A 26,492-nucleotide genomic window follows, 5' to 3' on the forward strand; every position below is an offset into this window, starting at 1 on the left:
ATGTGCACCTTGTAGATTTTATCATTCTTCTTCAGTTGTCCTATTATATCATAATGAACCTACAGAAACAAAGAGGGAGAAATTTTTTTTTAGGGTGGCATAAGCAGGAGGATAATTAGGATTACATTTGTAAAAAGGTAACTTTAGAGGATAAAATTCTGACCCCATTGAAATCAATAGGAAGTTTTGTGATTGTCTTCACTGACTGGCTGGGATTTCACCCATAATAAACACCGGGAAGGCTTTTAAAAAGCATTTCTCCAACCATGGAGGATGAGACGGGGATTGGGTACAGGTTTTTCATGTGTCTTAGTCAGGAAGCTCCCCATCTCCCTGGAATAGGAAAAAATGGAAAAACCTTTCCTTCTTCCCTCAGATATCCCTTGAAATACTTTCCCTTCTTATCTAGCTACCTGCTTTAAGGAGAGCTCTGACATGAATTCTCTTTCCAGCCAGCTGGCTGAGCAGCTCCTCTGAGGGATTGGAAATGAGGTCAGCAGGGCAGTTAACCTCTTCCTTGCCTGACTCAGGGCCGGCTCCAGACCCCAGCGTGCCAAGCGCGCGCTTGGGGCGGCAGGCGGCTCCGGCGGACCTTCCGCAGTCATGCCTGTGGGAGGTCCACCGGAGCCGCGGGACCAGCGGACCTCCCGCAGGCATGACTGCGGAAGGTCCGCCGGAGCCGCCTGCCGCCCTCCCAGTGCACCCTCCGCAAGAGGGTCTGCAAGAGTCTGCAAGAGGTCACCCGGAGCCGCGGGACCGGCAGCGCGTCCCCTGCGGCATGCCGCCCTGTCTGGGGCGGCCAAACTCCTAGAGCCGCCCCTGGCCTGACTTAATGAATTTTTTTGTGTGTGTGTATATATATCCCCCCTCTCACTTTGGCAGACATATTCTTTTCTTCCAGTTTGTTTTAGCTGCTCTCCCCTTCCCTTTTGCTAACACTTGTCGCCTGCTGCCCATTACACCCTGCCCCTTGCAAAACTCTGACTAGGGATTCTGTCCTAGTCTTTGGTGGTGGCCCTTTGCAGCGTCTAAGGTGTATCAGAGTTTGGTGTCACCCTTCGGAGTTTGCAGGAACTCTCAACACTGCTTGTTGTATGCCTGGCTTTCCCTTTTAGGAAAGAAATACATGTAGGATGCAACTCTGATCAGCTATTTAGGTTTATTAGTTCAGTGGACTTGCTCCCGATTTACACCTGTGTAACAGAGCACAATTTGGCCTCTAAAGAGTCCAGACACTGAAAATATGATGGCTTAAAGTCTTTCTGGGCATGTGATATTTTTCTACACCAGGAGCTTCCTAACAATTTCTCTCTCAAACTTTTTACGTGCCTCGTGTATAAACTACATGTGCAGTGTCACCTTACTTAGCAGCACATTTCATGAACTGAGCAAGAAAATACATAAACTCTACAGTACGTGGAAATAATGCGGCTTTCAGAGGCTCATAACTTAGTCAAATCAAAATCATTTTTCTCTACAACATGCAAAGCTGCAGAATTGTTCCTGAGACAATTGTAAGATTTTATTTCTATTGGTCAAAGTGAATTTTCCCCCTTTTCATACTTAGAAATGAGTGAACTGGGTTTGCTCAGATTTCCCCAGAAAATTTTGTCTTCAGGCAAAGCTTGGAGTGTTTCAATCCTAACAGTGAAAGTTTGAAAAACTGAAAGCAGAAGGTTAGAATAAAAACTTTTGTGCTTCCTGAACTAGAATGGGGTATGTGGGGCTTGTGCCTTGATTCTGCAGTTGGATTTGTACAGTAGACATAGTGTCTGGGTGGAACTCCATTGATTTATTTAGGATTTCACATGGGTGCAAGTGTTGATCGGGCCCATACTCTTCTCCAGGTTCCAGTCCAGGGACCCTCAACCGAGCAGATTTGGGCTTTCCTCTGCCAGCCCACACTGATCCTTCTCTGGACTGCTTCCTATCACTACTGATTTCCCTCCTTGCTCTGAGTGTACCAGCTCCAAACCCTCTCCCTCTTCCCAGGGAGTGACTGTCCTTTCCCAGCAGTAGCCCTTGTCTGTTGCCAGCTTCCTGGCTTTATAGGCCCCACCTATTCCTACAAAACGGAACCTGTTAGCAATCAATTCCCTGCTCCCTGGCACTTCCTCCAGGTGCAGGCTTGGTGTTAATAGGCCTCCCTGGCCACCTTAATCCTTTCAGTCCTGTGTGGGTAGACACCCCATCACAATGCGGAATCATTGAGTAGGTGTGTGTCTAATTCTTGGGTCTATGCTAATTAACACTTTTATCAATGACCTGGAAGAAAACATAAAATCATCACTGATAAAGTTTGACCTGGATCTGGATCACTTGTTATGATGGGGGCAAGCAGACATGTGTTTTAATATAGCTAAGTGTAAATGTATATATCTAGGAACAGAGAATATAGGCCATACTTATAGGACTCTATCCATCATGAACCCAAATCTTTTTTTAGTCACTACTTCCCAGGTTAATCAGCTGAACATGAGCTCCAAGAGTGATGCTGTTGCCAAAAGAGCTAATGCAATTCCTGGATGTGTAAATGGGGGAATCTTGAACAGCAGTACAAAGGTTATTTTATCTCTATATTTGGCGCTGGTGTGACCATTGCTGTAATACTGTGTCCGGTTCAGGTGTCTACAATTCAAGGAAGATATTGATAAGTTGGAGAAAGCCCAGAGAAGAGCCATGAGCCTCAAGGAGTTCAGTCTATTTAGTACAGGGTTTCTCAAACGGGATCACCGCTTGTGTAGGGAAAGCCCCTGGCGGGCCGGGCCGCTGTGTTTACCTGCCCCGTCCGCAGGTCCGGCCGATCGCGGCTCCCACTGGCTGTGGATCGCTGCTCCAGGCCAATGGGAGCTGCTGGAAGGCGCCGCTTCCAGCAGCTCCCATTGGCCTGGAGCAGCTTTCCCTACACAAGCGGTGACCCCTGTTTGAGAAACTCTGATTTAGTATAACGAAGAGAAGATTAAGGGGTGAGTTAACTACAGTTAAGAACCTATGTGGGGAGCAAATATTTGATAATGGACTCTTCAGTCTAGGTGAGAAAGGTACAACATGATCCAATGGCTGGAAGTTGAAGCTAGACAAATTAAGACTGGAAATAAGGTGTACATTTTTAACAGTGAGGGTAATTAATCATTGGAACAATTTATCAAAGGTTGTGTTGGATTTTCCATCGTTGGCAATTTTTAAATCCAGACTGGATGTTTTTCTAAAAGCTATGCTCTAGGGATTATTTTGTGGAAGTTCTGTGGACTCGGTAATACAGGTAGTCAGACTAGATGATCACGATGGTCCCATCTGGCCCTGGAGTTTATGAATCTATAAAAACAAAAAAGAGTCTCCACATGATTAAAAGATCAGAGGTTAGAAAATAATGGTATTAGGCTTCTGGTAATTTTATGGTAGTATAAACAATGTTACTGAAAGTGCTATTGTGACTTCCTTCTAAATGTCAGAGCTGTTTAGAAAATATCCAAATAAGAGAAGAGGTTTTTGTTTTTAAAAGATAATTAACGATCTGTGTGGTGCCAAGAGCACATAATGATTATGAATCAAGGGAGAAAATGAGTCACCTTGACATTATCAGGTTTAGGCATCTTGTGGTTTACCTATTCTGATGTCTTTTGACCTTTTCAGTTTCATTTAATTGTACTATATATGACATCAGTGATGTAGAAATAAATATGACTTGCATCAATGGTTGTTATAGTGACAAGGCAGGTGAGATGAAAAGCATTTTTTTTGAAGTGTTCAAACTGCCCTTTTAGACAAATGCAGCATATTTGCAGCCTCTTGTAACTTGTACTTACACTGGTACCATATAAAATTCATGATTTTTTTTTTTGAGAGAGAATGAAAATTGTTTTTGATTACTCTGCTGAAATTTGTTCAAAAGTTTTTAGTTTTAAACATTCAGTATTAAGAGTAACTGTTTAGTGTATATTTTAAACCAGTTTTGTCTGGATTTAGTTAAATACAATTCTATGGGAGAGAATAGATAAACTAATTTAATGCCACATGTTTTCACCGTGTCTCGTAAATGAAGGCTTTGCAATGGTGCTGAGATGAACTCCTTTCAAGACTGAGCTTTTCTTAAAACTCTCCATTTTATTACCATCAGTGCAAATATAGATTGTGCTTTAAAAGTGATAGGAATTCAAGGAAAGCTGATCCAAAACAAACAACATAACATTGCCATGGAAGCAGAACCATTCAGCCAGAATGACAAAATAACTGATCATCATCATAGTATCTTATATTGTATAGGCCTTTTGGCTCAAAAAACTATATGCCCCATCCTTCTCTACATGGGAATAAGCCCTAGAGGGAAGAGGAGGTACCATCAGTTTCACCTCACAGTTGGCTTTGAATTCTTTAATTGAGAGAGCAACTGGCTATAGTTTCCAAACCCTTCTGTGCAAGAAGCCATGGATTATTTTATTTGTGGAACCTCATGACATCTTCATGAAGCACCTACCAAGGGCTTACCCATCTGCCAGGCACCTCCTGGATGGCAGCCCCTCAAGGGGAAACACTGCAATGTAGGTTTTTCTATAAAAATTGGCTGTATTCATTTGCACCTCATTCCCTGCTGCATTGTGGTGTGTGAGAGAATTTGGAGAAACCAACTGGATCTCCAGTTTCTACCACACCTCATTCAACACATGGCTGATCTAGTGTTGATTTCAACTGGAATAATGGGGTTTTGGCATCCCTGAAAATCAGGCCTATAATTCTTTATTTTTCTTCCCTTTTACAACCATTTTTGTGATTAAAAGAGATGGTTACAGGAAGAATGTACTTGAAGTTATACATCTAAATACAGTAACTCCTCGGTTAACATTGTAGTTATGTTCCTAAAAAATGCTTCTTTAAGCGAAACGATGTTAAGCAAATCCAATTTCCCCATAAGAATTAATGTAAATTGGGGGGGAGGGGTAAATTCCAGGGAAATTTTTCTCACCAGACAAAAGACTCTCTCTCAGTCCTGAGCCCTGTAGGTCTCCTCCCTCCTCCCCAAAGATAAGGTACAGGAGATGGGGGTACAGGAGCGGGAGAAGGGGGACACCCTGATATTAGCACCAACTTGCCTCCCCCTCTGCCTCGTCCCCCCTCCCCCCCCAAAGCAAGCAGGAGGCTCCTGGGAGCAGCTCCAAGGCAGAGGGCCAGGAGCAGCACATGGCAGTGGGGGCAGGGACAACTGAACTGTCTCGCAATTGATAGCCTGCTGGGCAGGCACAGGGAACTTAGGGGAGGAGCTGATGGGGGGGCTGCTGGTCCACCATGGTTCCAAGCCCACACCAGCTAGCTCTAGCTGACTGCTTTTTCTGCAAGCAGTGGACAAAGCAGGCAGCTGCCAAACAATGTTATAAGGGAGCCTTGTACAACTTTAAATGAGCATGTTCTCTGATTGATCAGCAATGAAACAACATTAACTGGAGTGACTTTAAGTGAGGAGTTACTATAATGTAAACAGGCATGCACAAAAGTAGACAGGCAAACAGGAAGATTGCTCCTGTTATATTGTTAGTAATAAGTCAACCCAGCATTTTCTATAATCATTATGTAAACATGTACATGTACAGTAGCTCTCTCTCTCTCACACAGCTTGGTGTGGCATATCTCAGCAGTTATTTATGTTTGGAAGTGATCTAAGCACTCATGCTTCAGGGCAACCTCTAATTAGTAGGAACTAGGAACAAACTTTCCTTGTTGCCAAATTATTCTACTGCCAGCTTTCTTGTACCATACTCTGAATCATAGAATATCTCAGGGTTGGAAGGGACCTCAGGAGGTCATCTAGTCCAACCCCCTGCTCAAAGCAGGACCAATCCCCAGACAGATTTTTATCCCAGATCCCTAAATGGCCCCCTCAAGAATTGAACTCACAACACTGGGTTTAGCAGGCCAATGCTCAAACCACTGAGCTATCCCTCCCCCCAATCTGCTATTGGTCACTGTAGGAGACAGGACACCCTGCTAGATAGTCTGATCTAGAATGGCAGTTCTTATGTTTTTCCAGATTAGTTTTGTGTTCTTGATGTGGTTGAACTGCTCTTTCATGTGTGAAATGTTTTGGAACACAGTTTTATAAGTGATTTAGCCCACATTAGGAACTAAACTGATCTTGTTGATTACTTTTAGAGGAGGAGACGGGGAAAAACTATATTTTATTTGGAAAAAATTGTCCATATAATTAGGATTTAAATGGCATTTTTCATGCTTGGAACTCGGAACGTTTTCAGTGTAGGGTAAGTAACAGTATATCATTTTATAGATGGGAAAACTGAGACTTGCCCAAGTCATAGATCAAGTTGGTGGCGGAGTCAGGCACATAACTTGATTTCCTAACTACCAGACCTGTGCGCTGTACATCACCAGGCAATGTACATATAGTAACTACTTCTCATCAAAGTTTCCTGAGGATTTAACTATTTTGCCCACAACAATATAAGGGAAACATTATACTTAATGAAACATCTTACGTTTGTGAGAAGTTGCTGCTATATCACACAAGTTGGTTACAGTTAAACTGGAAGATTTTTTTTAATGGGGGATGGGGAAAGGTAACGTGGGTGGATAAGAGGGGAAAATAGATGGGAGCTAGTATGGGGGTCAGAGTGGCGATACAAAATTATATATCTTCTAAACTTCCCATGTGTACCTGTTGCACAATTTAATACATTTTGAAAATTTTCCTTCAGTCTTCTGCTAAAATGACTGAACATGGTCCTGGCCAGTGACAATAAATCCTTAGCCTGTCTCCTGAAACTGCCTGTGAGGGTGCCAATTAATGTCAAATGTTGTGATGAGGAACAGAATGAATTGCTGATGGCAGAAACCACAATTCAATATTTCTCTGCTTCTGTGGTTTAACACAACTTCCAGAAAGAAAGTTTTTTAGGGCTGTCAATTAATTGCAATTAACTCACGTGATTAACAAAAAATTAATTGCAATTTAAAACATTAATAATGATTTAATCGCAGTTTTAATTGCGCTGTTAAACCCTAGAATACCAATTGACATTTATTAAGTATTTTTGAAAGTTTTTCTACATTTTCAAATATATTGATTTCAATTACAACACAGAATACAAAGTGTACAGTGCTTACCTTATATTATTTTTATTAGATATTTGCACTGTAAAAATGATAAACAAAAGAAATGTTTTTCAATTAACCTCATATAATACCGTAATGCAATCTCTATTGTGAAAGTGCAACTTACAACTGTAGATTTTTTTGTATAAGGAACTGCACTCAAAACCAAAACCATGTAAAACTTTAGAGCCTACAAGTCCACTCAGTCCTACTTCTTGTTCAACCAATCACTAAGACAAACAAGTTTCTTTACATTTACAGGAGATAATGCTGCCAGCTTCTTATTTACAATGTCACCTGAAAGTGAGAACAGGCGTTTGCATGGCACTTTTGTAGCTGGCATTGCAAGGTATTTACGTGCCAGAAATGCCCCTTCATGCTTTGGCTACCATTCCAGAGGACATGCTTCCATGCTGATGACACTTATTTAAAAAAATGTGTTAATTAAATTTGACTGAACTCTTTGGGGGAGAATAGTATGTCTCCTGATCTATTTTACCCACATTCCGCCATATATTTCTGTCGCAATCCATTGCACAGTTATGGCTATGTATGGCCACTTGTCGGTCCACGGCCATCTTGAACCTGTTCAAAGGACAAGACAGCCTCCATGTTGGACCAAGTTCTTGTTAAAGGGCAGAGATGCTATCCTGCCCAGCAACACTGGTTGTGTATGCATTCTTTTTTTTACTGGGTCATCTCAGGGTCGGGCTAGTGCCGTGTGCAGAGACCTGATCCTGCCCAGCAACTTGTGGTGTCGTGTGCAACAATTTGGTGCTGTGTGCATTTTCCCGCTCTTTTTGGGCCCGGTTATCTAAGGGTCAAACTTGTTTACTCAACTACCCCAGTGTGCCGTGTGCAAATCCTGCTGGCGTGGGGTGGCAACAGCTCATAACCTGGAGGGAGGGGGAACCAGGGAGCCAATCAGAGACCGACACAAGGGGATGAGACCTTGCCATAAAACTAGGTTTCCCCCCAGAAAATCTTGTCTTGACCATCGTCTTCTTTGGTGGAGTATCCGCGTGTTAGCTGAGGGTCTGATCAACCTTTCAGCCAGGGTCTCTTCCCAGTATAGAGCTCTCGTGTCGTGTCGTTTAACTTCATCTTGTGGATTTATCTTTTGGATCTATTTTTTGGTTTTTGGATTTTTCGCTTTGGACTTGGTCCCGGTCGGCTCATCATGCTCCTGGTGTCTGTTCTGCTGGTCAGCTGCTCCTGGAGTGCGGTATTTGTCTTTTAATTTCTGGCAGTTAGTCTAGTTAGCTTCTCATTTTTCCCTTTCCCAAATTGGTACCAGCCCCAAACAATTGCACATTTGCCTAGCTAGCTTGTGTAATCGTTATAATTGTTATTGAATTGCTAATTGCAAACTGTTTATGTGAATGAATCACTGCTCTGTCTGTGTCCAGTGTATGTGTGTTTGAACTCGGGAGCTGTCTCTACTTAGAGAGTAGCTGACCAAGGAGGTCCAGTCCCCGCGGTCTGAGTGAGTGGAATCTGCCCAGCTGCAACCGCACCACACTCTGGATTTATCCTCTGTGTGAAAGCAAGGGTGGCTGAGGCAGTGGCCCGTGGGTCTCTTTCTCTGTGTTGCACCGGGCACCGCCCTGACGAACCCGATTCCTACCTTGAGAGATTGGTGTGCCTGTCTATTTGGTGGTGTGGTGAGCAGTATACAGTATATTGTTATTGGCTTGAATTTGCTTGTATTGTTTATCTGAGTCCCAGTTGGGAATTGCCTCCTCCCCCGGCCCAAGGTGTGAAGAAAGCCCTAAATAAATGCAGCCACTTGGCTTTTCAGTGTTACCCTGGTCCTGCCTGTCTTTTCCTCACTCAATGCCAAGCTTGAACGAACCCCCAGCTAATTCAGACAATTTCATGTTAAAACAGTCTCGGATGATGACCCAGCACATGATGTTCATTTTAAGAACACTTTCACTGCAGATTTGACAAAACGGAAAGAAGGTACCAATGCGAGATTTCTAAAGATAGTTACAGCACTTGACCCAAAGTTTAAGACTCTGAAGTGCCTTCCAAAATCTGGGGCACTTGTGTGCATGCTTTAAGAAGTCTTAAAAGAGCAACGTTCTAATGCGGAAACTACAGAACCCGAACCACTAAAAAAGAAAATCAATCTTCTGCTGGTGGCATTTTGACTCAGATGATGAAAGTAAACATGAGTCGGTACTGCTTTGGATCATTATTGAAGAGAACCCCTCAGTAGCATGGACGCGTGTCCTTTGGAATGATGGTTGAAGCATGAAGGGAAATATGAATCTATAATTCATCTGGCACACAAATATCTTGTGACACCGGCTACAATGGTGCCATGTGAACACCTGTTCTCACTTTCAGGTGATATTGTAAACAAGAAGTGGGCAGCATTATCTCCTGTAAATGTAAACAAACTTGTTTGTCTGAGTGACTGACTAAACAAGAAGTAGGACTTAGTGGACATGTAGGCTTTAAAGCTTTACATTGTTTTATTTTTAGTAGTTTTTTTAACCTACATTTATAAGTTCAACTTTCATGATAGAGATTGTATTACAGTACTTGCATGTACAGTCAATTTGTGCTATAAAAATACTATTTTTATAGCACAAATATTTGTAAAAAAAATAAAGTGAGCACTGTACACTTTGTGTTCTATTGTAATTGAAATCAATATATTTAAAAATTTAGAAAACATCAAAACCATTTAAATAAACGGTATTCTGTTATTGTTTAACAATGCGATTAAAAAATAATTGTGATCACTTGACAGCCGTAAAAGTTTTACATATGTATTAAATTTCAACCATTTGTTACTTTGCCAGATAATTTGTTGTGTGTGTGGGAGCAATAGAGAGAAAGTGTGTGTGTGTGTGTGTGTGTAATAAAACAAATCCTGGACTACAAAAAAATTCATGGTTGCTATGTAAATGTACTACTCTCCCACAGTGTAACAAGCTATAGGCACCTCAGTGCAGAAATTATTGGTGGGACTTTTTGGCCTGTGTTATGCAGGAGGTCAAAATATCTGAGAATAAAAGTTCCTTCTAGCCTTAAAATGTATGGCTATATCAAGGGTCGGAAGTGGTGTGCTGAGTCTTCATTTATTCACTCTAATTTAAGGTTTCACATGCCAGTAATACATTTTAATGTTTTTAGAGGGTCTCTTTCTATAAGTCTAGAATATATAACTAAACTATTGTTGTATGTAAAGTAAAGAAGGTTTTTAAAATGTTTAAGCAGCTTCATTTAAAAATTAAATTAAAATGCAGAGCCCCCTGGACTGGTGGCCAGGACCTGCACTGCACAGGGAACTGTATAGTGTTAGCTCATGAAATTCACTCCCTCCCTCAATGTGGAGAGGAATATACAATAGCTTTCTGCACTGAGTTAAGACTCCCACACATTGGTTTTAGATAAAGCAAAAACAAGTTTATTAACTACAAAAGATAGCTTTTGAAGTAATTATAAAGGATAGCAAAGAGATCAAAGCAGATTATCTAGCAAATAAACAAAAATGTAAACTAAGCTTAATATACTACATAGATTGGATATGAATAACAAATTCTCACCCTAAGTGTTGATACATGGAGGCTCCAGACTTTTAAAGGGCAAGATGCACTTGCTTACATCTTGGAATCCCCAGGTGTTCTATTCACAGGCTAAAAATCCCTTTAACTGGGTCCAGTACTTTCCCCAGTTGGTGATTGTTCCTCAGGTGTTTCTGGGAGTCTTCTTCGGTGGGGGAGTCAGTGAAGGACTGAGATAATGTCACTTCCCTGTCTTATATAGCTTTTGTATAGGGCTGGAACTGTTTGTTTCAAAGCTTGGTTCCCATGCCAGTCAGTGGAAAAATACTGACATCCCTGTCATGTCCCTGTAGCGTCACAGCAGCCATTACTCGGCGGCTGTCTGTAGCGTCCTCAGGAAAGCTCCCCAGGTGGGAGATAAGATTCTCCTAAGGCCTATTGTTCTCTCTAATGGCTCATTAACTTGAATGGGCCCTTCCCAGCCAGCCATCTAGACTGAGCCTTTTGCCTAGTGGGTGTTGCCCAGGAATAGCCATATGTGAAATAGGTACATAGTCAATATTCATAACTTTGGATATAAAAATCATACATACAAATAGGACAATCATTCAGCCAATTATAACCTTTCCATTGACATCTCACATGACTTTGCATAAAATACATCATAGCTATGTCAATCATATATTCTTCACAGTGATATTATGGGGTGCAGTGTCACAGTGGTCACTAAATTCCACATTAACCAGTCAATTTACCTATATTTTTTCCAAGACTACATAATCATACAGATGAGACTAGATTACACATCCCAGATGCAGAATGGGCTCTAATCTATCATATTGATAGAACTAGAGTTTAGGCCAGAGGTAGGCAACCTTTCAGAAGTGGTGTGCCAAGTTCACTGTAATGTAAGGTTTCGCATGCTGGTAATACATTTTAATGTTTTTAGAAGGTCTCCCTCTATAAATCTATATTATATAAACAAACTATTGTTGTATTTAAAATAAATAAGGTTTTTAAAATATTTAAGAAGCTTCATTTAAAATAAAATTTAAATGCAGATCTTATCAGTTTAGTGTGATCCTTGCCCTCACTTTTCCTTGCTGAGTTTTCCAATGTGGGCTACAGCACGGGGTGACTGAAGAGCGCTGGGTCAAGGCCGGGAGCAGAGCCCTGGGCTGGCTGCTGGTATCTCAGGCCGGCAGTGGGCTGAGCAGGGCCGGTGGCCGGAACCCCAGACCAACAGCGGGATTAGCCGCTCAGCCTACCGCTGGCTCTGCTCAGTCCGCTGCTGGTCTGGAGTTCCAGCAGGGGTGAAAGTAACTTAAATTTCTCACAGGTACTGTCATACTGCAACCCTCCTCAGGGGGAGGAGCTCAGGGGCTGGGGATGTGTGGGTGTGGGGGGGAGCACTCGGGCTGGGGGCGGGGATGTGGATGATGCAGGAGTCAGGGTTGGGTGGCATGAGGGGCTCAGGGCAGGGGGCTGGGGTGTGTGTGTGTAGGGGGAAATTCCTGGGGGGGAGGGTGGGCGGATGGCCCGGGACAGTCCCAGTTGCAGCTGGGTTACCTGGATGATGGATGGGTTCCTGCCCCTTGCTGTTCCTGCCCCTGCCAAGGGAGCTGTGGGCCAGCTGTGTGGGGGCACTGCATCTGCAGGCAAATGGGGGCGGCGGCAGAAGACCCTCAGGGTCTGCCGCTCCCTCCCCTTTCCCCCTCCCCCCAAGGGACCACAGCTGTGCACACTGCACAGACGGCACGTGCCTGTACTGCCCTGGTATCTAGCCACAGTGGCAAGAGAAGGGCAGCAGGACAGGCTAGGACGCAGACACCTCCACCGCGCCTCCTGCCAGGCCCTTTCAGTTGCCTGACTGCCTGCTGCTTAGTCTGGTGCACGGGGCCGCCAGCGCCAGCCTGCTGGAGAGTTCTGGCAGCCAGCAGGACCCCAGCTGGGAGCATGCCATGCGTCGTGCCTCCAGCCGCAGCGGAGTGCCCCAGCATTGGCTGGCTCCGAGCGTGCACGCTCCGCCTTACTTTCACTTCTAGGTTCCAGCTGCCAGCCCCCTGCCAGTCGGGGTCCCGGCAGCCAGTACCCTGGCTGGCAAGGGGCTGGCAGCCAGCTGGCAGCCAGAACCCCAGTGCAGCGGCGGGCTGAGTGGGGTCGGTGGCCAGGACCCTAGAGTGGCAGTGGGCTGAGTGGCTCAGACCTGCTGCTGGTCTGGAGTTCCGGCCGCCGGCTCCTGCCAGCCAGGGTCTCAGCCGCCAGCTCCGCTCAGCCCGCTACCGGCCTGGGGTTCCCTTCACCCAGGCCGGCAGTGGGCTGAGCGGGGACGGTGGCCGGGACTTCGGTGTGCCATTTAAAAATCGGCTTGTGTGCCACCATTGGCACTTGTGTTGTAGGTTGCTGACCCCTGGTTTAGGCAGTCCCCTAGTCTATCCATCCCTTATTCATATAGTAAAATGGGCTTGGCTATTATTTTGCAAACATTATCAAGATGGACTAGATTATCCATGCAGGAGGCCTGTAGGTTAGCATTGGTCGCTCTCCCAGAAGGGATTATGGAGTTCCATTTACACCTTTACCAAACATCATTCCCTGGATTTAGCATCCACATTGGATGCTAGGTTTGGCAAGGTAGTTCTGCTACCCCTTTCTAATTAGCAGTGCATGTCCCTCCTTCCTGAATGCATACTACTTACTCAACTATCCCATGCATGGGAATACAGAGGCCACTTCAAGAAGAAATGAAGATTACGCACCTGTAATTGGAGTTCTTTGAGATGGACTCTGCATGCTCACACTCCTTGCCTGGCTTCCCCTCTTCTTCAGAGTCCTCATTTCTGTGCAGGACCTGACAGAGAGGTGAAGGAAACTGATTTGGCAGGCGCTCCAAGCCTCCTTTTATAGCTTCTCACTCAGAATGTTCACAAATGTGAAAAGGTGGGGCTAGCGGAGCATGTGATCAGTCCGATAAGCACTGTTGGAGTTCTACCCTCTAAGCTGCACTTGGCCAGTGCATCCCATGAATGTGAAAATGCGGAGTCCAGTTACAGTTACTTCCAAAAAAAAGTAGATAGCTCAGTGGTTTGAGCATTGATCCCCTGAACCTAGGGTTGTGAGTTCAATCCTTGAGGGGGGCCACTTAGGAATCTGGGGCAAAAATCAGTACTTGGTCCTGCTAGTGAAGGCAGGGGGCTGGACTTGATGACCTTTCAGGGTCCCTTCCAGTTCTATTTTTTCTTTCTTTCTTTTTTTAACTTCATTTCTTATTAAAGATGACCATGCGTTGTTGTTGTTGTTGTTGTTGTTTAATAAAATTAGGAAAATATCAATATTCAAAGATAATTGTTCCTATAAGGCAGACTCTAAAAAACACCAAATGCTACTTCTGAGGGCATTCTGTGCCAAAAAAATTAAAAATTCTGCACCCATTTCAAAATTCTGCAAATTTTATTTGTCAAATGTGGAGGCTCCAGCATGGCATTGGGGAGCACAGGCCACTGGCTGCACAGGGGTGAGAGATCACTGCAGCTCTTCCCCTCGCCCCCAGGATACAGACTCAGCGGTGAGGTTGCACCCAACCCTTACACAGTGCAAAGACTGGGCCTGCCCCCAGAAACACCTCAGGGCTCTGCCTCTCCATGTGCGCAGGCAGGTTCAGCAAGGCAAGATCCAAGTGTGGGGGGCTTTAGGTGTGGGTTGAGAGAATTCTGTGTGGGCAATGTGGGTGCAGGCAGCTCAGTGGGGGATCTGTGTGTGTGTGTGTATGTGAGGGGGTTCTAGAACCACAGGGGCTTGTTGGGGGGTTCTGGGTGCAACGGTAATGGGACTCTGCACGGGGGTCCAAGTGAAGGTGGTTGGGGCTCAGTGTGGTGTGGTCTGGGTTTGGGGAGGATAGAGCTTGTCAGGGAGTCTGGTTGTGGGGGGTCCAGATGATAGGGGAGTGGAGCTTATTGGGGTGCGGTTCCAGGTGCAGCTGGTTGGGGCTTGGTGGGATGGGAATCTGGGTGTGGGTGGCTCGTTGGAGTGGTCCAGGTGGAGGGGGAGTGGGGCTTATCAGAGGGGGGTTCTGAGTGCAGGGGAGGGTGAGGCTCAGCGAGAGGGTCTGGGTATGAAGGGGTCTGGATGCACAGGGGTTGGGTGGAAGGGGTGAGGAGTGATGGGTGCAGAAAGAGTGTGTGTGTGGGGATGGGGAACGGTTTGCAGAGCTTTCTGCAGCTGAGGGAGAAATCTGGGGGGGGTTGGTCTGGAAGTCCCATCCTGCCCAGCCAGGACTAGCAGCTGAGCCTGGTGCAGGGTAGGAGCCACCAGCTGGGTCTTCTCCAGTTTTGACTCCTGCCCCACAGTGACTTACCTCTCTGCTGGCTGCCCTGGGCACCGAAAATGTACTGTGCAGGAGGATTGCATTACCACTCTTGTGGCTTCCCTTTGCTTTCCTGTCAGTCATTTTTCTGTGGGGAAGCAAAGAAATCTTCAGGGGGACATAAATTCTGTGCATATGCATTGGTGCAGAATTCCCCCAGGAGTAAAGTACACAGTATGCTGTTTAATTAAAGCAAAAAAAATTCTTCTGAAAAGAATAGACAGTGTAACTTTTTTCCTTTCCCATTATCTTTATTCACAGAGTTTAATGAAAGTTTGATCTAATTGTGACAGATTGCCAAGCAGTCTGAGTAACATTGCTGTTTCTTTTCACTTTGTTGGTAATTCAGGTGATGTTGTTTATAAAATATCAGGGTTGGAAGGGACCTCAGGAGGTTATCTAGTCCAACCCCCTGCTCAAAGCAGGACTAATCCCCAGACAGATTTTTGCCCCAGGTCCCTAAATGGCCCCCTCAAGGATTAAGCTCACAACCCTGGGTTTAGCAGGCCAATGCTCAAACCACTGAGCTATCCCTCCTCCCTGTTGATCAGTTTGGTCCTTATCTGGTTAGGTTGGTGATGAAATTTACAGGTTGGCCTTGTTCCTTTGAAGGTTCCCTGTTTTGAAATTTGAAAATGCTGCTGGAGATGCCCTGAAGATCTTGGTTTGCTGAGAGTGAAGCTCTACTGCTCGGCTCCCCCAGTAGATGGTCATAGTGCATGGTGGTGGAAGAATGACTCTCCATGCTTCCTCCCAAGATAGGAACCTGCTAATTGGATTGGAGAAGTGACATCCACTATGCTTGTTCTGGTTTGTGTATCATTACTAGGGCCGTACCAAATTCACAGTCATAGGATTTTAAAAAATCATCACTTTCATGATTTCAGCTATTTAAATCTGAAATGTCACGGTGTTGTGACTGTAGGGGTCCTGACCCAAAAAGGGGTTGTGGGGAGGAGTCACATTATTGCCACCCTTACTTCCGCACCACTGCCTTCAGAGCTGGGCCCTCGTCCAGCAGCCGCAACTCTCCAGCCTTCCAGCTCTGAAGGCAGTGTAGAATTAAAGGTGGCAATACTGTGACTCCCTGCAGTCTCCTTTTGGATTGGGACCCCCAGTTTGAGAAACACTGGTCTCCATCATGAAATATGTTTAGTATAGGGTAAAAATACACAAAAGACCAGATTTCACGGGGGGAGATCAGATTTCACCGTCTGTGACGTATTTTTCATGGCCATGAATTTGGTAGGGCCCCAGTCATCACCAGTAACAATGGTTCTGTAGTTGGCACTTGGTTAAATTATTCTGCTCTTGATGCATGAGTGAGAAAAAAACCCAGCTCACCCTCTCATACAATACCTGTGTTTGGTTCTGCAGTTGTAACAATAGGAAAAAGTAGTAAAACCTTAATTTTTCTGACTTATGTCACCAGATAAGGCTCTTGAACACACAAATACTGTCCACCCCCAGATCCATTCAGTAGGAAGGTATCCTTTTTAGTTACTTTTTTGACCATAACTGTACTTTAAAGGTAAGGAATGTATTGCAATAAAAGTCAGGAGGGCCTTTGATGATATAAAGAACTTCTCTGCACAGATGAATCTGTTTTAAGAGGCTTGTTTTATTTCTATTTTTGCTTGCATTTTTTTTAAGTAAAGAGAAGTAAAAGTGGATTCTGATCTCTTGAACTTCCTTGTTTTGATAATATGGATTTAGACTCTGTTTCTTTAATAATATGGATGTCTCTTTTCTGTGCTGAATGTACTGTGAAGGTATTGTGTACTGTTTTCATATGATCTGTTATGGTTGAAGTCTGACACTCCATTTTCTTTGTTGCATGATTGGTTGCTCTGTGACTGGATAGAGACCAGTATTTCTCTTGCTACTAATTCTCCATCTTCATGGCTATATAAATATAGAGGTAAACAGATGGTCTGGTAACCCACACAGCTGGAAAATTCCTTCTTTGAAGGATCCCAGTCTCTTAAGTTTTAATGCTTGAAGATGGGAGCGAGGGGGAGGGAAAGATACTGCTTATGTTTAGAAATGTTCCTTGTTTAAATGTGAACTGTTTAGCTCTTGTATGAGACAATATCTCAAGTTAATTTTACTGAGATGTGTGACTTCTAGTTCAGTGCTTGTGACGTTACCCAGGGTATAGTCTGGACTGTTGAACAGCTGTGTCCCCCAGTTCTCCAACCATAGGGTGCTTCTTACACTGCTTTACTGTGAGAACAGCCACTCCTGTCCAGTTAACACACAGTTTCCTGCATGTAACTTGCTCCCGCTTATACAGTCTTAAGTGCTACTAGATAGCCATTCATGAATTAAACCATAGAGCAACACTAGCAAGCTCTCCCCCAGAAATGTCCGTCTTGTACTGCTCAGCACACTGTTGAACAATGCAAGCTTATATAAAGTCTGTCATTTCATCTATGGACAATGATATGCACCAGCCTTGTTATCCCAAATGGAGTTTCCCTTGCATTTTAATCCAAACACGCTGAGTAAGATAAAACAATAAGATAAATTTATTAACTGCCAAAAGAAAAGAAATATTTTAAGTGACACAGGTAATGAGGCATAAAAGTCAGAGTTAGTTACAAAAGGCATAAAAGATAAAACACAAGTTAATACCGAATTTAAGAAGCTAAGTGAACTTAAAAGCAAAAAGGTTTTGTCTCACCATATGCTTACAGCAGTCTGCACTGGCTGAAAAGCCTTCCACCCAGGACCACCCCTCCTCCAGTTCAGTGACGCTTTCTTTCTCTTTCATAAGTTGTAGCTTCCGTGAGCAGAGATGGGGGGAGAGAGAGGTAAGGTGTTGTGTGTGTCCTCTGTTCTTGTACCATTTTCCCCCCTTTGAGGACTATCTTCATCTGGGGTACATGTGCAGCAGGTCTGGAGAATGGAAACCCCCAGCAGTGTCTTTGCCAATATGTAATGTTCTTGCTCACACCCTTTTTCCTGCCAAGGAATGACTGCTTAACTTGGTGATAGCCCACTTGACTTTGTTAGCATGTGGCTTGGGTGTTGGCCTGTCTTTTGTTTCTGAGAAACTGGTTTGGGCCAGATTTTCTAAACTTGAAGCATGTTACAGCATTGTGTTACAGTAGAATCCTACAGTAGAATCCAACCAGTGGCTCCAGAGTCACATGCGGCTCTTCAGAAGTTAATATGCGGTTCCTTGTATAGGTACTGACTCTGGGGCTGGAGATACAGGCACCAACTTTCCAATATGCCGGGGGGTGCTCACTGCTCAACCCCGATTCTGCTACAGGCCCTGTCCCCATTCCACCCCTTCCTGCCCCCACCCCTGAGCCTGCTATACCCTTGCTCCTCCCCCTCTGAGCCTCCTGCATGCCATGAAACAGCTGATTGGAAGGTGCAGGGAGGGAGGGGGAGGTGCTGATTGGCGGGGCTGCCGGTGGGCAGGAGGTGCTGGGGCGGGGGGGGAGCTGATGTATTACTGTGACTCTTTGGTGATGTACATTGATAAATTCTGGCTCCTTCTCAGACTCAGGTTGGCCACCCTGTCCTATACCTTTACGCACATGTTTTACCAGGACAGTAATGTTCAGCAGATTGAGTTTTCAAATTATACCTCACAAGGCATACTCATACAAAATTTATCGTAGGGTTGTAAAAGTGGTGAACATAATAGTATAGACCACCACAATGCTGTGGGGTGCAGAGCAAAAGGCTGCAAAGGGATATTTGAAAAAGACTTGAGTGAAGAAAGTCTTAAGTGTTAAAAGTCATCTGGTATGCGCTATAGTGGTAAAATAGTTTACTACTTAACAGAGCATTTAAGTAGTGTGGCTGGAAAGTGTGACTTGAAAATGCCAGGTTTAAATGAATTACATCACCAGGGTTATAACTGATAACAGATGTCATTGGTAGAGGCTTTTATATTCTGCAAAAGGAAAAAAGAAAAAAAGAAGTGAGCGAAAGACATTGTCTGTGTGAATTTAAGCTATGATTTTATTTAGACATCTCTTTGACTCAACCTAATGAGCCAACTGGGAATTTTCAAGAGCTTGGAAAAATACTTTTGGTCCCTCAAAAATGCACTTTTATGTTTGTTTTACCAGAAGGATTTGCAGTGTGTTTGACAATTAAATAGTGAATGGTGCAAAAGGCTTTGAAAACCCTGAATGTTTCAGAAATCCAATGTTGTGTTTTAAAACAAATGAAGGGTCAAAGTCTTTTCCCAGGTAAGCTCATGTAGCTCCATTTATCTGAGGACTCATCTTGGCCCTAAATTTGAAAGTAAGGATTTTGGCTATATTCTGTATGTGACTAAAAGATAACTGTGTAGTTCAGTCTCTCTTGAAGTGCTGTTTTCAAGCATCCTCACTACTTTGGATGAATAATGGTGTTATATCTTCTGAATTGGTGCATCAACAAATAACATGTGAAATCTTCATAGTGGTTTCAAACGCAAACATAGAATCATAGAAATGTGTAGGGCTGGAAGGGAATTTGAGAGGTCACCTAGTCCATCTGCCTGTGCTGAGGCAAGACCGAGTATATCTAGTGTCCCTGACAGTTGCTTGTCTAACCTGTGCTTAAAACCTCCATGTTTGGGATTCCATGGCTTTTCCTGGTAACCTATTCTGTTGCTAAACTATCCTTTTAATTAGGAAAATATTTTTAACATCTAACTTAAATCTCCCTTGCTGCAGATGAAGCTGATTATTTCTTGTCCTACCTTCAGTGAACATGGAGAACAATTAATCATAGTCCTCTTTTGATCACAGCCCGCAGCATATTTGACGACTTTCAGGCTCCCTCCTCCTGCCGCGTCTTCCTTTCTCTAGTCTAAACATACCCAGTTTTTTAACCTTTCCTCGTATGTCAGGTTTTCTGACCCTTTTATGATTTTTGTTGCTTTCCTCTGGACTCTCTCCAGTTTGTCCGCATCTTTCCTAAAGTGTGGTACTAAAAACTCGACAGACTGCTCTAGCTGTGTCCTCATCAGTGCCAAGCAAAACAGGACAATTATCTCCTGTCTTGCTTACGATACTCCTATTAATATACCCTAGAAATATGGCCTTTTTCACAACTGCATCACATTGTTGGCTCATATTCAATTTGTGATCCACTTTAACCCCCTGATTCTTTTAATCGGTATTACTGCCTACCCAGTTGTTCCCCATTTTGGATTTGTGCCTTTGATTTTTTCTCGAGTGTAATACTTTACACTTGGCTTTATTGAATCTTATCCTGTTGATTTCAGATCAGTTCTCCAGTTTGTCAAGGTCATTTTGAATTCCACTTCTGTCCTCCAAAAGGCTTGCAACTCTTTCCAGCTTAGCATCTGTGACACTGCAGACCACGTGGCAGCTCATGCCAAGGCCCCTAGGCCTCAACTGAACACTAAAAAATACATAGCTGGAGCCAGTCTGGCTCACCTGTATGTTAGAATTGTTAAAATAGGTATTAGAGTTTATAAAAATGTGTTTAGAGTGTTTAGAGCTTATGAAATGCTTGTAGGGTGCTGCATGTATTAATCTCACTGTACCCCATGTTATAAGGTGATATTAAGTGTTTGTATTGTAATGTTCTTAATTGTGTAAGTCATCAAACAGGCAAGAAACATTAATTAATGTAAACACTGGCTTCCTATAGAAAGTGTTAGGTCCTGCCCAGGAAGAAGGCCCATTGAAACCAAATGAGCTGTTGTGAAACAAAAACTTTGTTAATTGCATTCCTCCCCCTTCCATGAAGAGGAGATGTATGTGTGAACTCATCCTATCAGCTTGAACTCTGGAGGGAAGGGAATAAATATCCCTAACAAGAAGAAACTGGATCTTTAAGCCTCTTGGGCCTGGTCTACACTGGGGGGGGGGGGGGGGAGGGTGTCGAACTAAGGTACGCAAGTTCAGCTACGCGAATAGCGTAGCTGAACTCGAACTACCTTAGTTCGAACTACTTACCCGTCCAGACGCCGCGGGATCGAAGTCCGCGGCTCCCCCGTCGACTCCGCCACCGCCGTTCGCGGTGGAGGAGTTCTGGAGTCGACTGGAGCGCGTTCGGAGTTCGATATATCGCGTCTAGATGAGACGCGATATATCGAACTCCGAGAAGTCGAACGCTAGCCGCCGACCTGGGCGGGTAGTATAGACGTAGCCTCAGACTCTATGGGGCAAGAATTAAAAAGCATGAGCAAAAGATCCCCAGTGCTTGGCCTGGGTTTGCCCTAAAGGACATATAGAACTTGCATATTACTGCAGCTTCTATCACCTTTTGGAACCTAAGACTGTAACACATTTGTGTATTTGTATGCCTACTTTAACCTTGTAAATAACTTTTCCTAAGGTCTGGGCTACACTAGCGGGGGGGTTCGAACTAAGATACGCAACTTCAGCTACACTATTTGCGTAGCTGAAGTATCTTAGTTTGACTTACCTGACCATCCTCACAGCGGCGAGTCGACTGTCGTGGCTCCCCCATTGACTCCACTTACTACTCCTGCCGAGGTGGAGTACAGGCGTCTATTTGGGGATCGAGTTATCACGTCTAGACGAGACGCGATAAATCGATCCCCGATGTATCGAACACTACCTGCCGATCCGGCGGGTAGTATAGACATACCCTTAGTTAATAAATCTTTAGATAGTTTATTATAAGATTAGCTATAAGCGTTGTCTTTGGTATAAAGTGAAGTTGATCTGGCCCTTTGGGTTTGGGAGTAACCTGAATATTGTTGTGATTTTTGGTGTAAGGGTCCATCTCTCACCAAGGCAAGCTTGCGTAGGTGGCAAGATAGACCAGAATACCCAAGGAGACTGTCTCTGACTCCAGGGTTAGGTTATTATAGTGCCTGAGGAGTTTACACTTGTACTTGTTTGATGAAATCTAAGTATAGAAGTCATAGCCAGTTGTGGGTTTGTGCCCTTCTTCTTAACAGTCTGCCCTGAGGTGGGTACTCATGCTCCTGAGACACTTCAGACAGCATACTTTCCACTCCATTTCCCAAGTCATTAATGAAAATGTTGAATAGCACCAGACACAGGACACACCCTTGCAGGATTCGACTAGATATATCCTCCTAATTTGACAGCAAACTTTTGATAATTACTCTGAGTATGGTTTTACAACATGCTGTGCACCTACCTTATAGCAATTTCATCTAGACCAGTGGTGCTCAAACTTTCCCAGTTGCGGCCCCCTCGCTTCCCCAGTACAGAATCTGTCACATTCCCACTCCATTACTGCACAGCCAAGGCTTCCTCAGCAGTGGAGTTTAGACTGAAGGCAGGGATGGGGGATGAGTTTGGCCTTACTAAAGCTGCCATTAAAGGTAAAGAGCACAATGTCCCAACCCTGTGTAGACATAAGCAGGTGCCTAACTTAATGCCCTGTGAACCACTTAGATAAAGTTAAGCATGTGTGTAAGTCTTCACGGGATCAGGCCTAATAGTGTGTGAGTGCTTGTAAATATGACAATGGGATTTTTAAACGTGATAGTCATTTATATTTTACATGTACATTTTCCAAGCCCTGTGCAAACTAGAAATGGAACAAAACCTGAACCTGTTCTGATTTCAGGGAAATGGGTCAGAAGCTGAATTTGAATAATCAGATTGGTCAGTTACATCTCCTGCTGCTTGGGAAATCCAAGAGCAGAAGTGGGAATAAGACACCCTAAAGCTGAATGAAGAACCCTTCACTTTTAAGGAATCTAACAGTTATGTCCTTTTCATTGTGTTCTGTAGTTTAATCTAACATTGTCAATCAACTTTCAATTTAATTTATTTTTTTAGAATGAAGTTTTACCTCTAGAGCAGGTCAAATAACAGAAGAAAATTTGTTTGAAATATAGTCAATGATTGCAATTAAAAAAAATGTATTTGCTGAGGGCTCAGTCTTTTCTTTCCCCTGAACATGGATCAAGGAATAGTGTGGTGGTGTATTCCTCCTGAAGCAGACCAGGCTTTGAGAGTCACACTCTACCTTACAGGTTCCCCATTGTTCTGAGGAGAGGAAGTCTGCCCATTCAGAGCTGCCACAACTGCCAGGTCTGCCCATGCAGAGCTGCTTGCAGGATCAGGGCTTCATTTTGTATTTGGGGAGTGGGGACACGTAGAGACACCTTTTCAGGTAGCAGATAAGACCTTTAGGAAATAAGTTGGTTGCTTTTATCTAAATCCTGGTTGGAAAGTTGGCTTCATAATGTGCACTTTTATTGAGTCTCTGCAGAAAACCCAAGAATTTGAAAAGGCATAGAAACTGAAGCATCTTCTCATGTCTAAGTGATCTCTTCAGAATATGACAGAGGCATTTTACTAGTGCAGTGTATGGAAGCAATCATTTGAATAACTCTCCTTCAAGCAGTTGTCATTTCTTATTTTTAAAATCAACCTACCAAGAGTACAATTTCACCTTCATCATACACTGGACTAAGGAAAAAGGCCGGCAATCTTTAGTCTTGTACTAGTGGTGGTATTAAGGTTTTCTGTTTTGTGATCCAAGCTTAGAAATAGGAGATGTAGATTTTTGGAAAGGTGATCCCATCTTTACAGCGGAATAGTCCAGCATTTACTTGTAGTTGTAGAAAGCCCTGAGATTGATCTTAAAATCCTGACATGATCTATATAGAAAGCTATTTTAGATCATTTTAAAATGTTTGTTAGGTAGCATTTTCTTTGCCCTCAAAGTCCGCTTTGGATAGGCTGATAATATTGATGTGTTCTGGCTTTAAAGATAGAATCATTTGAAAATGAGTACCAAGCAAACTTTTAAAAACCTCTCTGAAACACTTCTTTTTTCCCCCCCTGTTTAATATGTGATTATGGACAGTGAAGGAGATATCTGTAATTTTAAGGAAGTCAGGGAACAATAGCTGAACCATTAATTGGGAAGAGGCTTTCCCAGGTGACAGCTAAAAGTTTGTGGAAACAGGAAAAGAAAAAGAGGGTTTAAATGCAGCCATTTAAGTGTTAGAGACAAAGCAGATCACTAACCTTACGTGGGGCAACCAATTCCCCAACACCGTTCTGCGTCTCATCTTGTTGCATAAGCAAAAGTTCACATGGCTTGAGCCCAAAGGGACAGATGGCCCCACGGTCAGTCCTCCTCCGATACCTCAATAGAGATTTCAAAAGGTCTCTTACCTCCAAGTAGCGGTCACTGCCTCAGCTGGGCATAGCCATCCGAGTCACACGGCACCAAATATTGTGGAAGAAACGAACTTCACTTTTAGGTTGGAAGCAACAAAATCAGAGACAGCTTTATTCAGGACATGCAAGGGAAGAACACAGCTGACAGAGCATCTCTCTCTCAGTTTCTTCAAAGTACAAGCAAAATTACACAAGCATTTATACCTTTTTGTGACGTGCATTAATTAAAAACATCTGCATTTTATTTAGGCTATTTGCTATTTATTTCAGTATTTTTTTACTTTTTTTTTTAAACACAGTTATCTCAAGGCTAGGTTACACTAACTATTTTGCTGTTTTTTACTTGCTTCTAACGTAAGTCCTGCTTCTACAGGTTTCGCAATAATAGGCTAAAACTTAAAACACCACACAACCATGTATACTTTGTTTACATACTATCTTTTGGTTTAGTGATGATTAGGATATTGTTACTGAGTATCAGTGGTATGCATTTTTTTAGAGGCAAGTATAAATATGCAGGCACGAATCAGTCTGGAAATAACGAGGATAGTTCAATCAGGGAGGATGAGGCCCTCTTCTAGCAGTTAAGGTGTGAACACCAAGGGAGGAGAAACTGCTTTTGTAGTTGGCAAGCCATTTACAGTCTTTGTTTAATCCTGAGCTGATGGTGTCAAATTTGCAAATGAACTGAAGTTCAGCAGTTTCTCTTTGAAGTCTGGTCATGAAGTTTTTTTTATGCAGGATGGCTACCTTTAAATCATCCTCCCTGATTGAGCTAACCTCATTATCAATAGACTGATTCTTGCCTGCATATTTATACATGCCTCTGGAAATTTCCACTACATGAGTCTGACGAAGTGGGTATTCACCCACAAAAGCTTATGCTCCAATACGTCTGTTAGTCTATAAGGTGCCACAGTACTCTTTGTTGTTTTGTTTTTTTTAAAGATTATTGGATATGAAGCATGGAGCACTGTGATGAACAAATAACAGTATCATTGTCAAACATAATTTGTACTCTGACACAGTTTGGGATACATGATGTTATTGCTTCACATGAATTCGGGCTTATTCTTTCCAATACAGTGTTAATAAATATATTAAAGGTTATCCGTCTTGATTTTTAAAAAAGTATATTTTCTTGGACAAATACTGCATAGTAAGAAAATCTAATCTTTGTTGCTTCCTTTGTACACTTTTATTTATTCAGTGGAACAAGTTCCTGTGGAGCCATACTACATTCCATTGTCTCAAGCTGAGATACTGCAGGAGGGAAGTGATGTTACACTGGTTGCCTGGGGGACTCAGGTCAGTATGTCTTGTTTAAGATATGCCATAGGGCTATTGCATGCTGTAGGAATGTAGTAATGGGATTTGACTGTGAGCATGAAAATGAAACAAGCAGTTTAAAGTAGCACACTGAAATAAAATTATAGATGTTTGAATGCTAAAACAAAATATGCTCTGTCCTGGCTGGTACACTTGCTTCGTTGTTTAGTGATCCTCTCTGAGCATTCTTGGGCTACCTTTTAGATGTTGTTAGCATAGCTCTTACAGGTTCTATGGATTCTCAAACTTTCACTACGAAGAAATCTACATCCATAAGATTCTAATGGTTAATTGGCAAGACTGCGTGCAACATTCAAAGCCCCTGATATTCTGTGAACTTTGTAAAAATTCAAGATGTGGAAAAATCTTTTAAAGCTTGGGAAGGATATAAAATAATACTCTCCAACGCAAAAGTATAAAGCATGAATTTCAGGGTCTAAAGTTTCTCAGTTTAATGTCATTTGAGGCAATAGTTTAATGCCTTTTAATGCTTATCCCTGAGCTCTTTATACAGAATACATATGCTTGGAATATAAAATTTGCATTCTGAACAGTATCTTCTTGTATGCTCTCACTTCGAGAAGACCCGTGTATGGGTGGCCATTATTTTCATGCTCTTTATGTCACTTAGTTGGAAAGCTTCTAGGAGAGAGTGTCATAATTTCCATTACTAAAGAATAGTAGTAGGTCAATCTGCTTTTTGGTGGGGATTCTATTGTAGTGGTACAGGGATTGGCAACCTTCGGCACACGGCCCATCAGGGTAATCCGCTGGTGGGCCACGAGACATTTTGTTTACGTTGACTGTCCACTGACACGGCCCCCCCCGCCGCAGCTCCCAGTGACTGCAGTTCGCCGTTCCTGGCCAATGGGAGCTGTGGGAAGCGGCGTGCCATAAAAAAAACATAAGAGCATAAGAAAGGCCGTACCGGGTCAGACCAAAGGTCCATCTAGCCCAGTAGCTGTCTACCGACAGTGGCCAGTGCCAGGTGCCCCAGAGGGAGTGAACCTAACAGGCAATGATCAAGTGATCTCTCTCCTGCCATCCATCTCC

At 43.4% G+C, this 26,492-nt stretch overlaps 1 protein-coding gene across 3 annotated transcripts in view; it reads left to right on the forward strand.

The window, feature by feature from the left end:
- Window positions 1-26,492, forward strand: part of BCKDHB (branched chain keto acid dehydrogenase E1 subunit beta) — a 273,945-nt gene that overhangs the window by 75,200 nt on the left and 172,253 nt on the right. For all 3 annotated transcript variants that reach the window (XM_045010402.1, XM_045010401.1, XR_006578168.1), the window contains exon 7: window positions 25,321-25,418. In XM_045010402.1, coding sequence (XP_044866337.1) covers window positions 25,321-25,418 — 98 coding nt within the window. The remainder of the gene's footprint in view (window positions 1-25,320; window positions 25,419-26,492) is intronic.

Source organism: Mauremys mutica, chromosome 3, assembly GCF_020497125.1.
Source record: "Mauremys mutica isolate MM-2020 ecotype Southern chromosome 3, ASM2049712v1, whole genome shotgun sequence".
Classification (NCBI taxonomy): Eukaryota; Metazoa; Chordata; order Testudines; family Geoemydidae; genus Mauremys; species Mauremys mutica.